At 39.2% G+C, this 16,154-nt stretch overlaps 1 protein-coding gene across 12 annotated transcripts in view; it reads right to left on the bottom strand.

Annotated features, from left to right (window-relative positions):
- ADAM22 (ADAM metallopeptidase domain 22) overlaps positions 1-16,154 on the bottom strand; it is a 142,631-nt gene that overhangs the window by 16,167 nt on the left and 110,310 nt on the right. For 2 of the 12 annotated variants that reach the window (XM_048061701.2, XM_048061700.2), the window contains exons 24-31: positions 15,550-15,655; positions 14,501-14,591; positions 13,275-13,292; positions 10,221-10,415; positions 7,323-7,423; positions 6,712-6,778; positions 3,594-3,704; positions 1,357-1,443 (exon numbers count right to left, since the gene is read on the bottom strand). In XM_048061701.2, the coding sequence (XP_047917658.1) occupies positions 1,357-1,443; positions 3,594-3,704; positions 6,712-6,778; positions 7,323-7,423; positions 10,221-10,415; positions 13,275-13,292; positions 14,501-14,591; positions 15,550-15,655 (776 nt within the window). The remainder of the gene's footprint in view (positions 1-1,356; positions 1,444-3,593; positions 3,705-6,711; positions 6,779-7,322; positions 7,424-10,220; positions 10,416-13,274; positions 13,293-14,500; positions 14,592-15,549; positions 15,656-16,154) is intronic. The other 10 variants (XM_048061703.2, XM_048061704.2, XM_048061706.2 and 7 more) reach the window with 10 other exon arrangements.

The raw sequence follows: 16,154 nt of genomic DNA, 5'->3' as shown, positions 1-16,154 counted from the left end.
CTACTTGCTCAGGACTGGCAGGCTTAAATTTACCTCTTTTGACCTGTTAGATCTTTGGAATGATTCTCTGTAACTTTCTCTGCAATTAAAGAACTCTTGAAAGCAAACATAAATGATATTAAAAAAAAAAAAAAAAAAAAAAAAAAGTACCTATTTTAAGCCCTTACAAGACTTTTGCAGACTTTTAGTTCTAAAAATGACTAAACTCCCCAGCTGCTATTCAATATCTTCCAGTGTTACTATCAGAACAAGTGTTTCATTAGCATCTTGTGATATAACTCCACCACGTTTTTTCCCCCAAATACACACGGAACATATTTAGTGAACATTTCTGCCCTTTTGCACTATTATTAGGTCTACTACTGTGTCAAAATTATTGTTAAATTTCTGTTTATTCATTCTTATCAGCCTTCACTGTTTTGGCTAAAGATTTGACTTTGTATTCTTTTTGTTTGTGTATCTATAATCTTGTTTCAGCTTCCTATTTATGTCAGTTTACAGCTTCATTGTTTTATTTTGTTTCACATTATTTGTCACAAATTGTCTTCCATTCTCCCCTATGCTAGCTGATAGTCTGTTTGTTTCAGCTGATATAAACTTCTCTCTCAGCGACAAGATTGTGTCTTTTGGGAATCTACCAAAATATTCTCAGACTCATAATTATGTGCAACAGGGAGGCCAGCCTCATGCATGCCTCTTCTCTTTAACCTGGAATGTAACAAATACACACTTTTCCCTTTCAAAAACAAGGGATTTTTTTGGTAGAACCCTACACTCACTTGTAACAGATTCATCAGTGGTTTGATAAATACAGCATGGAGTATATTCTCATACATTTAATTATCCAATTATGATATGTTAATAAAGTAATTTACAATATGTTAATCATTTCATTGTATGCTTAGGGTAAAATACCACTACTATTTTTTTCTTTTTTTTTTGTTTAAATTTTAGTATGCACTATATAAGACAGTGTGTAGAGTAAATGTGTTATGAAACCACTTGCTTCAGTAAATTACATTTTGTTTAAGTTAATACTACTTTATTAGTGATAAATACGTCTCATGCCCATAAACACTACTTGGCATAAAATGATGAGAAAGCTACTACAAGCTATAGATGATGGTGGGAACGCATGCACTACACACACCCTTTTCAATGGCTTCATTAAAACATTCAGTAAAAAAATTGTAAATTGCACATGAAGCCAAAAACAGACATCAAAATGCAGCAAAAGAAGAGGGGCCCTTTGCACCTACAGTAACTTGTATTGATTTATACAAGGTAGGAGTCCCAACATATTTGTATATGCTGGAACAGCTTTAAAAAAAGATATAGAATTAATTTACAAAATACCTAAAGTATGGTCCTTCAGTGTTTTTATTCACATCTTCTACCCACTTAGCTACATTATATTCTCTTTTGAACCATGGGTTTAAATACCTGCGGAAAGCAATGGAAGGAACAGAGAAAGCAGAAGAACAAGAATAGAAAATCTGAGAACACACAGCACAAGCTTAGCAAGGATGTCTTCATCCCCAAAATGCAAGTGAATATGGCAAATAAATCAGTATGGATGTTGGGTGAGGACTAGGCAACGTGTACAACTGCATGAGAAAATCTGAACTACAACAAGACTCGCATGTTTGGTTTATATGGAAATTATTTGGGATACATCATTCATTTAATACCTTAAGGGTAAAATTCACTCCTATGCAGAGGGCCAGCATTAAGCTCGTGGTTTGAACTCCTCTCATGATCTCAAAATAAGGCTGAAGGGGGGGCTTTTTGGCTCCGTCCTGCAGTCTGCTTGTTGCAGAGACAGGTTTGCACCCATCTTGAGTAAATCGCAAAACAATGGCTAAGTGAGCACAGAAACCTGGGCTGGGCCCCTTCTACAGGAATGAATTTAGGCCTCAGTGTGTTAAAAGGCTTGAATTGTTTGTCACTGCATTGGCAATTTTAACACTTATGTGCAAATAAACCCCCTAATTTTATAATGATCGTTTCACGTGTCAGGATCACAAGAAGCTTTCAAGGAGGTGGGCTGTGGGGATATCTCACATTTTACAGAAGCAATCTTGATACCAAAACCACACTTTTTAGCAAAAAAAAAAAAAAAAGAAAAAGAAAAAGTCTGTGCTACACACTCGTATTAGTTACATGAAAACTGGGAAATAAAAATGGTGTTTAATTAGTTGACAGTAATGTTACCAGAGAAGGAGAAAATGTTTTGCTAACTGGTATCCCTTAGCCCCCAGTACCAAGGTTAGGTAATTCCTCCCCCTCCATCACATGGAAAAAAAGGGCAGCATAGAAGCAGCAGCCTGTCTGGTCTGATTTTAATCTGTTTTTGTAGTATCAGAATAGCAAGTTTAACAATTATTTGTAACCACCACCTTCATATAACAGAGACTAACACATGTTGAAATAGGAAATAGCTTGTAACCAAGGGGAAATGGAAATAATACTCCTTTTTTAAGATATTTTCAGTATTTCTGGACCAGTTCTTACCACCCTCATTTATGAAAGGGACTCCAATGACCTGGCACTGGGGAACAGGCCTGGCAAGGGACTGCTCAGGTGAGTAAAGTGGGGCCAGTCCACATCAGTTAACCCTGACCATCTTTCAGACCATGTCGAAGACAAAAGCAGCAGCACTTTTTTGACGGCTTAGGCCTCCTTTTTTGTTCTGGAACTTCTCCCCGCCCCGCGCAAGCACAGCCACAGCTTTGGGAAAGTACTCGCCCTCAGCCACAAGTGCTCGCTTCTCAGTAGCTTCCTCAGCTCGCTTACTTATCAGGGATCAGGAGTGCTTTATGCTTTCCAGCTCAGGCTCTTAGAGAAAGAAAACGCCAAAAGTGGTAGCACAGCAACCGAGGAGCCGCAAGTGAAGCCACAGGCTGATGCCAGCATCGCCAGGAACTAATTAATTTTAGGCTTTAGCATTAATTGTAGGTGCAACTACATGTTTTCGGACATCGCTGCAGTACTTTTGACTTGCTTTTTTTTCATTTGGAAGTGTGTTTTGGTAACCATGAAACACTCCTGGTCTGGCTTCCTGTATGAGAAAACAACGTGTCGGGAGGTATCTGAGCATGCAGCCGTGGCGCAGCCGTGTGGCCGGCCTTCCTGGGTCTGCCTGCACTACGGAGCACCGCTCACCGCCCCGGGCCCTCTGGTACGGAAAGGCCGAACTCGGGTCACTGCAGACCATAAGTGATACCACCAGAAAGCTCTCATGCTGATCTCCGTGGCCGCATACATAATCATTAACGACGGCCAGAATCCGCATTTTCTTTGAGTGAGAAATTCCCCTTTAGAACCAAGGTGTCCCTACACGGAAGCCTCCAGCTCAACCGACGGCTCGATTTGGCTTGCAGCGCGACATGCAACCGTGCGAAAGACCTGGGCTCAAGGGTCCTGGTCCTCCTCAGGCTGGCGAGGAGGAAGGCTAGCTAGCGCTGCGTCAGCAGGAGCACCTCCAAGCAGTCACGGTGTTTCGCCACAGTGAAAACTATGGGATACTGAGGGGAAGGGGCTTGTCACGGGATCAAACGGCAGCCCAGAACGCAGGGGCAGGTGAGACTGACCTGTGATCCTGGCTCCCTGTTTGGGGGGGGTCAGAGCCCTCTGGGCTTATGCCTTGGGCCGGGGTTTGGTGGCCGAGAGAAAGCCCAGGCTCAGATGCATGGGTTACCCTGCTGCAAAAACACAATATATAACAGAAAGTCTAAGCCAAAGATGTTCGTATCAGTTACAACAACGAGGAAGATAAATGCTTATAGGAAAAGCAGTACAAATTAACAACGATCAGAACTGCTACTTGGCAAAACACATGTTCCCTGGGACCTGTTTTAACACAAGCTCCCAATTAAACTTCAGCTTATTCAGAAAACCCTCATTATCTTTCCTGGATAACTCTAATTGATTTTAATAGAAAACTTGTTTTATCAGGGCATTTCATCAACCCTGTTTGTGAAAAAGCTGCAGAAACGCTGGGTCTGTTGGCATTCCTTCTGTGTGAACTGAACCATCTGCCTTTAATAAAGAAGAATCTTGTTTTGAAACATCTAGAAGCAATTTAAAATATCCCAAAAGAGTTTTAGCAGTCTCTGCAGAGTGATACTCTCAGCAGACGCCTCATATCATGAATCTGCTAAGTACGAGGGGTTGCACAGAGGCATGTGCGACCATGTACATTTCCAGGACATTTTTCAGGAACTGCTCAATGCAACCCTTCTGTCAGTGCTGTTCACAAGGGCTGCACAGCTCAAATCTTGTTCAGTGCTTAAGAAATTTCATTTAAATGACTAACGGCAAGATTCTCCATCTGGTCCTTGCCTGTACGCAAAAAAAAAAAAAAATATATACTTGTGCATAACGTGCAGTTACTGCAGACCAATGAATATACCAGATACTTTTATAGGCAAGCGTATTACTGTGCAACTGCTGGTTAGAAAAAAATAAATAAATAAATTGAATTCTGCACAAGGTATGGCACAACTGAACACAGTCTTTTAGCAGGCAATCTGTCTCTGTTACCCACAAGAAACCAACAGTGCTACCCTCTTTTTCTGTCTCAACAAATATTCTTCATTGGATTTATGGGGGTCACATAGGTTGGTTGGCTTTCCATTTCAGAACAGATTTTAAGATTATTCTGTGTTTTCCAGAGAAAGTAAGAAGGTAAATTTGTCCGGGAAAAGCCTCCATTTATTCTAAGGCATCCTCAAAGGCAGTGCTTCTTGTTTGGCTAAAAAAGTTGGCCACGGTTAGACCATTCTCTGTCTTTCTCTTCTCCCAGAGCATGTTATCTCTCTGAGCAGACCCGCTGTGTGCCCTGGGCCGTTCTCTCCGTTCCCACTGAATCTCACAGTATGTGGTTCATGCAGTGACAGCTCTCTCTCCACAGGCTGACCGGCTTGCCAAGGAGACTCAGACAAGCCATGCAGTCCCATGCAACCCAAAATATTCCCCATCAGGAGAAGGGCAGAGAATTAGGTGGAAATTCAGGAGCACCTTTGAAAGAGAAAAATTTTACAGGGAAAAAATTTCTAACTCTCACGCTCTCTGTTTACCCACTGATTTATTACTCTAAACATCTTGGAGTAAATGTATTACAGCTGAGCAACATAGATTAAAAAAAAAAATGTGTCCATTAGAGTTGTTGGGGGTTTTTTTGCCTTTTTTTTCTTTTATTGCAAATGATACTCTTCCCAACAATTATGTTCACTCTGAGATTAAAAAAAAGCTGATCTGTTTTCATTTGTTACAGACCAAATTCAGCCCCAATTTGCGCCTGTGCTGAAGGATAGAATAACAATAAAATGAATTTAACTAGATTGTTTTTATAAATCTTATTTGAGAAACACAATTGGAAATGAAGAAAAGCACAGGACGAGTTTCTAAAGAACTTGCAATCTCATTTGTACTCTTGATAGTTTGGCCAGACTACTTTTACTTTTATCAAACTGTCACGTGCAAGAAGAAAGAAAACCAGCAAATAACATTCCATTACGAGTTTATCAGCACTAAGACCAAGAGCACAGGGGTACTTGAAGAATAAACTCCCCCGAGGGATGTGGGGATAATATTTCTGGTTCCATATTAGCATTTTGGCTGCACAATGTTAAAATTACTATGTAGATCAAACTATTATTTATGTAATTGGAAGGAGAGGGCGTTCTCCATGTACCTTTCTAAGCCTACTTGCCTCAAGACAGTTCACTGCAGGTGGAAGAAAAGTTTCAGAACAAACTTAAATCCCCAAACTGGAGAAAGCAGGGCTCAGAGAGGAGTTAGCATGATTAGTTTCCAGCAGGGTTGGTATCAAGCCCACCTGCCCATACAGGTGCAAAGTTAGTACTAATGGTTTAGGGAAAGGGCATCATCCTGGCCATTATGGTCAATAAGGGGTCATTCCTATGTGGCGTAAGTGCTGTAAGAGCAAGCCAGTGTTTGACAAGCCCAGAGATTTTAAATCCAGCCATTCCCTATTCTTTCATGAAATGAGCCCGAACGAGCACGAATAAGCACATAGGAAATGCATTTTCCCAATGGGGAGCACTGTACACGTGGTCTCTTCAGTGAATGTAACCACCACATCAACATAGACAGCAACTCTAAGCTGTGCTGTAGAGGTCTGGGGATCAGTCACTTGGTAAGGACTGTCATTACCCATTTATTTCAGGGCTTACTCAAGACTGGCTGTTTCAGGCTTTGCTGGCTTACAGCTATAAACTTCAGGGTACTCTGAGAGCAGACAGACACCTCTTCTAAAACCTGCAGGCAGGCACACAGAGATACACAGTGCTAACTCTGCAACGACCCAACCCAAGGTGAAGGCAAGGGGAGGAAACAGGTTATCAGAAACTCAATATTGAACCAGGATACACTCAGCAATGGCAGTTTACTGTAGACAAAAGCCTGTAGTGATGGTGCAGGCTGCCACCATCATTGGGAATTGCTATGGGAATGACTGAGGAAGCCTACATAAAAAAGAAAATCGATAGTTAATTTTTTAAAGAATACATAAAAAGAGGTTGAAATACATTAGCCAAACTATTACCAGACTATCAGTCAGCAGTCAGAATGGGCCACAGGGCAAAAAATGCAGCTGTCTACTTTTCAGTACTCTTAATCTCGATCTACAAAACACAAGTATGAAAACTCTACTTTTTGGCTTTGCTGTTGTAAATTCAGACTTACTCAGTTGAATTAGACCGTGGCCTAAATCTTTTGCCTCTGACTTTCTTTCTGTTTCCTCCTATATTACCTGAAAGAAATCACAGGATAAAGACAGATGGTAAAACATCGTGAAACTCACCAGCGTTCCACTCCAAACTGTACATTCTCCTTGCATCCCCAGCAAAAGCCACTGGCTATGACCATTTAAAAGCCATAGGTCAGTCCCTTTTGATTTACCTCAGACCAGGTAAACTTGACACTTAGGTGATCTTTCACTACCTTTTGCAGCAACTGTGCAGAGCAAAAAACTATTTAGTTTCAGCATTCACTTGAGAAAATCACTGCTTCAAGAAAAACACTAAATACTGCATGGTAAAATCACAAAAGTTTGCAAGAGTGAATGGACTTCCTCTTTTTCATCTTGGCTCACACTGGAGGCATAGGAGAAATTAGATCTAACTTCTACGTGTGAAGCATTGTGAAACAAAAAAGGTTCTTGTGTAGGGCACTGCTAAGTCCTAGCTCCAGGTTAACAACAGGCACAATGGTAAGGACTCATTACCTAAACTTTCAGAGACCAGCAGTGACACAGGTTGGTTTCCACTGTGACCAGCACAAAGGTTCGCACTTACCTTGCCAAGAATTACTCCTAGGCCTCCCATTTTCACAAATGTCTGAAATATGTTTTGTGTCTGGGATCCTTTCACTCCAGGAATGAGATAATCCATTTGACCTGGAACAGGAGGGCTCAGATGCGGTTATTGTTATGGCTATTGTCTAACATAAATGCTAGCTCAGCTGTTCAGAGACAGTCACATTCCCCAAGTCAGTGCCATGACACGGCCTAAGGTCTGTCTGCACTAGCAAAGCATCCACTTTTTTTGGTTAATTATGCTCTGCCAGCTGTCCCTGCAGCAGTTTGGTGTGTCCACGTTCAAGAGCCAGGCTTCAGCACCACTTTCTCATGTGTCTGCTGCTGAAAGCACAAACATGAGCACATACCAGATTTCCTTAGGTATTTCCAGCCCTGCCCTGGTTCTTAGTTGGAAGATGCTCTTCTAGATGTGCTTACGATTTTTTACTGCATCCTTCCTGTAGGCTGCCCATCCTCGTGCTGCTGCAGTAAAGCCAGGACTGCTTCCCTCTCCCCACTGCCACCAGTCTCAAGATTCTGTGATGAGCAGCCTCCCAGCCACAGCTGGGAGCTCCAGTGGAGGGGTAACTGTCTCATTTTTGCTAATTTCAAATTTTTATTGTATTCTGTCAGCTAGTCACTGCAGCTTATACTTTTAATGCCTTTATATCTAGGTGCTTGGTGCAAACTAAAGTTTTTCCTTCCTCTTTTATTCCCTCCAAAAGCCAGAGATGTGTGTGGCAATGTCCAACAAGAAGAGGAGAGAGTGGGATTTTGCAGCAGGCTCCCTCCTGTTGAACTATAGCTGCTGCTCAGCCATTTGTCACAAAATCCACAATTATTTCCAAAACAAGAGGAAGTTGAAAACTGGTCAGAATAGATAGCTTATTTAATAGAAAGATGTTTTGCTTAAAGGATGTGTTTCTGTATTTTGTAACGGTCTGAATACTCCTGTGGTTTTCAAAATCTGCTCTGCTTGCAGGGCAGGCATCTGTCAGATGCTCTTCAGTTTCCAGAAGACCAGGCTAATCACAGCCACACTGAAGTAAGCCCAGAGTTTTATTCAAACTTATTTGAGGTATGAAAGGTCTGAGAACTGACAGATTGACAGATTTTGTAATCATTTTCTCCTCGTTGTAGCCTATTTTTATGTTCAGGAGTGTCTTGCTATATACTGTCTTTGGTGTTTGCAATTTCACAACAACAAAAATTGTCATTGTTATGTTTTAATCTTGGAACACCCTCTGTGAATACTAACGCTTCATAGCATTTTCCAGCAAGGAGAAGCCCAGGTGGCTAATGGCCCAGTCACTTGAATGTCTGCCAAGAGCTGCCATTGATATCTGCACCCAGAGCAAATCAAAACCAGTTCGAAAGGTAAGAAATAGTGCCCTGGGCATCAAAACGGGAGGACTATGACAGTTCCACCACAATGTTAATGGAGCATTTGTCAGACTTACTTGTCCAGACTTGACAGTGGCACAACATAGCTGAACTGGTGGTGGGGCAACAACAAAACTCTCTAGTACAGACAGACCTTAGAAATCATTTGCTTTTTGGAACAAGCAATAAACAGAGACACATGAAAGAAATGAAGTATGAAAAGAAACACAGGTACAGAAAAAAAACAAGAAACACATTAAATGACATTCATTTAAAAACAAACATTTTTTCTTAACTGGAATATGAACCTGCTCACACCAGCCTATGAAAACTTGCTTCTCCAAGACTTTTTCAAAATTTTATCCAAATGAGAAAAAATTCTCCAACACAAACACTATGTCATTTAAGATTAATGTTTCCTCCACAAAACAAATAACTTATCCACGCACGAATCTAAAAAGCTGAATTTAAAAATTGGAATTTGATAATTAATTATATAGTACTACAGTTTTTCTTAATAACCTTTTTATTAGACCAGATTTAATGAAGTTGCATATAAGATCAAGCTGGTATACCCAAAGGCACTACAAATGTATCCTTTCGATATATTTCTCTTTATTCAAAATAGCAACTATAAAGAGAATAGTTTTGTCAACTGCACAGCTACAGACTGCTCCATGAGACAAGAACTGAGAATTGCAGCTTTGTAATAAAATAGTTCAGGAGTGTCTATCCCCACCCCACCCACTGAACATTTACAGCTTCTTGTAAATTGTTTTGAAGTGCTAGCTGAAGATTTTTGTAATTAAAGGATCTCTGATTGCAGCAGGACTTTGATGATCATGACCTAAAGACCTCGACGACTGCAAACTCCTTTCAATGTTTTTCAATTATTTTTCCATTTTAAAATGTTATTTTTTTTTAAGTAACTGGAGCAACAGCAGAATAAGTGAATTCTGAACAAGGGCAAAATCTAATGCTCTCCTTGGCTACTCATAACAGGAAGCACAAAACTACAGAAAGTCTTTGCAGAATTATTTTCTAAGATAGCACTCAGTGACATTTAGGACACTAGTCTAATAAGTAAAAGTGGAATCAAATGCAAGCACCATCATCTTTACTGTGAGACAGAAAGAATATTATCCAGAAGTCTAGGTCAACTCAGTGAATTAATGACACTGACAACAATATAAAAATATTTATATTAAACAGTTTATAATTATTGAAGCAAGACAGTGTTCCTCATCTTTGATTACATGACTGTGATAGTTTTTGTTTTGCTTTGTTTTGTTTTTTTGAGCACGCAGTTATCATTACAGTCTACTTGAAAGCAATTCTCAAGCAGGAAAATGATGAAAACTGGATTACGCCAATCTTGGCTTACAAGGGCAAACGTGTTTATTCTGGCCTGGTTGTATAAATTATTAGCTCAGGGCATGCAAGAAAAATCAGTAATCAAAGAACAAAGGATGCTAATTGTAACATTCCACAAAGAAAGAAGAAAGGATCAAACCTGCTGCAAAACAATGAAATGTTCTGACTAATGGAATAATGGGTGATGGAACAGGTAGATATCTGAAAATGCGACAGAAAAGCAGACCTCTTCTTAGAACTAGATGCAGAGTTTGTGCTGACTCCAGGAGGCATGTCGCTATAAAAAGAGTCGGCCTCTCCAGGCTTTTTTACATAATCTCCCTGGGGTATTTGTCTGAAGTATAACAAACAGCGTAGAGTCAGAAAACATGACAGGCAAGAGCACACACACAAACATGAACAAATTTTAGTCTTAAAGAAAGAGGCAAGGATGATGATCCCTGAGGAAACCTGTTGAGCACACAATAAACCTATTAGTGAGTAATTCAACCACCCAAGAGAAAACTCCCATCTATTTTTGATAGCTCAGGAAAGAGGGTTATGTGGGTTTGGTAGGGGAAAACAAGGATGATTTCACTGATAAACTCTGATCACTGTTTTTAAAGTGAATAGATGGCGGTTCTTGACTGATGTGATAACTAAGTTCAGCCATTTCAAATGGCTTACCATGCGGGTTGTGAAAGCATTCCCGGCTGCAGTATTAGCACCGCAGTCTGTGCTGAGTGCATGCCTGCATCAGAAAGGAGTTGAGGAAAAGCAAATGCTTTTTTCCCTCTGGATGATTACTGCTTCTGTGCCTTCTGTTCAATTTTTGTGATTGTTACTGAACTCGAATCGAACAACCTGTTGAGTTGCTTAAACTACAGGAGGAGAAACACCTCCAGTTTATTTATTAACTGTTCTCTTGTACAGGGAACTAGTACCAGTGTCAGAGCTTCTCAGCTGTTAATCCTTGTCACCACACTAGACTCTGTCTGCCAAGACACATAAAAATAATGCCAAACATATCTGAGAATAGTTCATCCTTTTCTAGTACTAGTAGCATGGTTTTGGTGCATAAAACTATCTATGCACTAGGAAGTCCTAATTAAGTTATGCCATTTTTGTTCAGGTGGTAAATTCATCGCCAGCAGAAAATCTCCAGCACAAATATCCCAGTTACAGTTCCACCAAGCCAAAAACTCTCCCTAATACAAATAGCTCATTTGAAAGTTGGCTATACCATAATGCCAGCTGTTTAATTATCCATTCAGCCCTGTACTGTCCAAGGCCTTTTGGCTTCAGTTTTCCCCATATTAACATGCATATTTATCAGAAGATTGATTCACGTTCAGATTATGCTCAACTACAGAGCAGAACTGGGCTGTCTCCATTCTGTGTTTGAATTTCTAATGCTCCTCAAGGATTTTAAATGTGTAATTACATGACGCATAAATCATTAGTGTAGCACAGTACCTCCACACTATTTCCTCAGTTCTCAAGTCTCAGTCCCCATTCATCAGCCACTACATCGGTATTTTCAGAATCAACTCAGTTCATGCAGCTCTGCTCCTCGGGGCTCCTCTAGCAAACTGGACTCTTGCTGCTCAGTTAGAAATTACTTCTCCCATACAGTCATGCCCTCTAAGCCACATTATACCGGTTGACAGAATCTTTGCTCATTCACTCTTTTTATGATTTTCAGTTTACATGTTTCAGTCACTTGGTATTACCAAATATCATTCCTTATGTAATGCTTAAAAATATCTCCATGGCTTGTTTCCATCTTTATTTAAGGACTAATCACAAGCAATTAAAAAAAAAAAAAAAAAAAAGGACACTGTGGTGGATGTTTGGTTTTTCTGCTTACGGGATACTCTTTGTACATATCCAAAATTATTCTATTTAGAAGTCAGTCTATAGAATTTCATCTTCTGCATGAGGGAGACTTAGTTACTAAAGATCTCCAGCCCTCCATCATCTTCAAATGTCTCAGCTGATGCTGGTTTCTGCTCTGTCCATGCTCACTGACGCAGCTGCAGACTGACCACATCCTCACATATATTAATGTATGGAGACGAGGGAATTTGAAAAACATTAGATTCTCTCATACTCCAACACTATTGTGCATGGGGTGGTCTCTCTGTATTTTGAGGTTCTGGCTACTCTGTCCTCTGCCAGCACTGTGCCCAGGATAGTGACTCAATGGCCATGTTTGCCTGTTTATGTAGAGCCAACATCCACCATTGAGCACCACCAAACCCCCAGATTCTGCCTTCCCTGTGCCAGGTGACATTTCCTACCCACCAACCTCTCCACAGTGCTTGACTTCAAGAGCTTTGCCTTCTTCTAGTTACTGTTCCCGTCACCTATCTGACCTTGCTGTGCACAACATAAATTAACTAGCACTTGGCAGAGCTTTTCTGCTTTTCGCAAGTATTTTGAGCCTGGCAGAGAAAGCACTACATGGGCAGAGGAAATGGAGAAGCGCAACAGGTAGCAGCAACACACAAAGCAGAAGCTTGGATCGGGGCTGGTAATGCAGGCAGAAAACAGGAGAATTTGAGAAGTTGTCTTATCTGCAGGGGACTGGGAGAAGGAGGAGACACCTCCTTCCCAAAGGTCGGTCTGCCAGGCAGATGATGGCGGTCTTCCAGGAGGTAAACCCAAATCACTAAAAACTGTTTGTTTTTTGGCCACCAGTTCAAACGTGTAAAAGCTCAGGCCTCTGCTGAAGATGGTACCATAATTTGGCTACAAATAATTCAGCAGGGCAGCTGTAAGGAATGGGCTTTCCATTCACACATCAATTTAATTGCTTTGTATTTTTAACTGCAAAGAAGCTTCAGAAATGAATTTGTCTCAGAAGGATCCTGAACATCATGTGAATATTAATTATTCAATTCTCAGCCTCCCAAAGACATTTTCATCTCTAATAGCCAATTTTCAGCCTCTTCCTGGAAATATTCTCCTGTTTTCCTAAATAAAACATCCTATCTAAGAAGTAATTATTATTTTTTCTAATGAGTCCAATGAAATTAGGATTTCAAGCAATGTGTATAGAATAAATACTTTTTTTATATTCAAGCAGATATTCTTTAAAATATGATAATTCATCACCACTATATTTTCTTTATAGTATGTAAATGAGCAAGAGAGAAGAAAACCTATTTTCAGAGTTTTCCAGAGATACATTGTTACTTTTATCACATACCTCTGACTTCTGTAGTTTCTTTCCATAAAAAGAGAAGAGAAAGAAATACAGTTAAATTATCAGTATGCAGGTATACATGGTTACTAAGACCAAAAAAAAAAAAAAAAAAAAGGAAAAAATATATATACCTATTAACTTTTTTTTATTAACTTTTTTCTCAATTTTTTTTTCTACAAAAACCATTTTGAAATAAACATTCATAAAGCACTAAAGCAGAATAAATGAGGAAAACACATCTATGTTGATGGCTGAAGTCAGTGCTCAGTTGGAGGTGCAGTTCATGATGAGTTTAACTCTATTGTGATGTTGCTAATGAAAGGTTCACTTTTGCCCTCTACCTCCAAAAACTAATCCCTCTGGCTAGATTTGATTCCCAAACTAGCCCTTAACCTCTGGAGCTATACTCAAAATATAAGCCCAGATTTTCAGATACTGCCAGAAGTTGAGCAATGCCAAACCTTGGGGGACCATGTAGAGCACTGCCCGCAGCTGAACCTGCTCCATGTACCCACGGAAGGATTTTGAAAGCCAGTCTGACCCAAACACAGGTGATAAAGTACCTTAAATCTTTTTTTTTTTTTTTAATATATGCAAAAGAACTAAAACCTGCTGGTTTTAGATGAAATTCACAAAAGGAGAAAAACTGGAAAAGAGCAATCAGATTAAAATAATCCATTTTGACCTTCAGTGAGCAGAACACTTGCAGCTCTACGCCAGGCAAGAACTTGAACCTTTTTTGCAAATTACAGATCTCTCTTTTTCACCAAAAAACATACTTGAATTAATTTGGAATTAAGCTGACTGAATACAAATATCTGCTTAAGAAAACCTATAGTTAAATACTTTACTGACTGAAGGCCAATCTTTCTAAATTTACATTGTCAGTACGACAGATTTGTGATTGAATCAGACTGTACTCTTGCATTTCCTTTGTCAGATACAATAAAATCATAATCTAACCACCTACAAAAAGAAATAAAAGAAATAGCTAAACATATGCCAAACCTGGATCAAGCCCTCCAAAAGCAAATCCACATATGCATGTAAGAATTGTTTGAGAAATTAGCATTTGTAATACTTTTGAATATTATAAAAGGGTCACTGTACAAATATAATCACATTTTGGTTTTTTAGGATATGATTGAATTGTTGCTTTCATAATGTAACCTGCTATCAGATGAAATAAAGGTATTTTAACTGCATTAAGAAGAACACAATTTACTTACTTGTAACCCCAAGCAGTTATTCCTAAAACGAGAGCCAACACTAAAATGGTGCCAGCAATAGCCCCTATTATTATATTTGTGCTAACAACACCTGGAAACACAAGAAAGGGGAAAAATATATAGGGTTTTAGGAGAAATATATACAAAAAACAGTAAATGCTCTGTCTTTCAAAAACCTGCTTGGACAACTTGTACTAGGTAGACTAATTGTAAACAGTGATACACTTGTGAAGTATAGCACGGACCTAAAAAGACCGTTTTTATATCCAACTTTGACCTCTGTGTCTGTTTCCCATAACTGAACACTTGCTACTTGGGAAAGTTGTGCCACATATACCAATATAACGTTATCAATATTAAACTGCTGTAGTTTACAATCATATAACCTCTCTGATAAGTACATGCTTATACTGGAATAAAAAGGACTTTTTGTTTTTATTTAAATACTTTCCATGGCTGAATAACCTACAAAAGACCAAAACTGGTATTCTGGAAGATGGTAAAACTGCCCCACAAAGGGATTTATAATGACTATAGAAAAAATTTACACCTTCATGTTTCTGCAATACATCTGCCTCTTTTATGCAAGCCTGAAGAGGAATAAAAACTTTCACTCAAAAAAATGTAAAGGACTAAAATTTGTGTGTTAACATTCTACGTAGTAGCCATGCAATAAAAAATGACTCTACAAATAAAAATTAAACATGTTAGTAACTTCACCTAGATACGAGAACTAGTAAATTTTTGCTTATCCTAATTTATCAATAACACTTAATAAAGCCACTCAAATTCAAGCAAGGTACAACCAGATGCACTGGTGCCAGTCCTGAGAGCTGTACCAAATGCTCCTGAGCGGCACTGCTCACATGCCTGAAACCTCATTCACAGACACTGAGTGCATCTGCTGAGCCAGGAAGGAAGAGAATAAGGCTCCTAACAGTACATCATGTTGCATGCTAGCTGAAAGAGCAGGGGATTTAGGTTTTGCTTAATGAACCTTATTCAAATCCAAGTTTTTCCAGTTAATGTTTAAAATTATAACTTCATACCTTTGTTGATGGCATCTTTATCAAAAAACATATCCTTGATGCGAGAACTGCAGTCATCTCCTCCCCAGAATCGGTCACAAACACATTTTATTTCATTGCTACAAACCTGTAGCCAAAAGTGCAGCTCAGAATAAAATCATAAAATTCATCTATTCCCATAATTAAACTACAGTATAGGTACAGTGAAACAGCACTGACTTTAACTACCTGCAAAATTTTGCAAAACATTTTTAATATATAGCAATTTTTAAATTACACATTAGATATAAATATATTAAATGTATCATTATACATTATATATAAATATATGTAATTTATTGTAACCTGTTATGAAGTGTATTACATGATGGAATACATTAAGTACATTAATATACTGCTCAACGTAATATAGAATTAATAGAGCCATTTATAATTGCTTTGGGAGACTGAACATCAACTTTTTTATTTTTTTAAATATGATGAAGTGGTTAATTTCAGATAATAAAGGGAGTTTTCATGCAGCGCAGAAGACAAAGGATGTTATAAGAGAAGGACTCCTTTGACCTCAGCTCAGCCATGGGGACCTGGACACTGTTTCAAACTGTGTGAGGCACAAAGGGACTTGC

The sequence above is a fragment of the Anser cygnoides genome, chromosome 2 (genome assembly GCF_040182565.1).
Source record: "Anser cygnoides isolate HZ-2024a breed goose chromosome 2, Taihu_goose_T2T_genome, whole genome shotgun sequence".
Taxonomy (NCBI): Eukaryota; Metazoa; Chordata; class Aves; order Anseriformes; family Anatidae; genus Anser; species Anser cygnoides.
The sequence above is the reverse complement of the archived record's forward strand: the minus strand, read 5'-3'. Positions and strand labels throughout refer to the sequence as shown.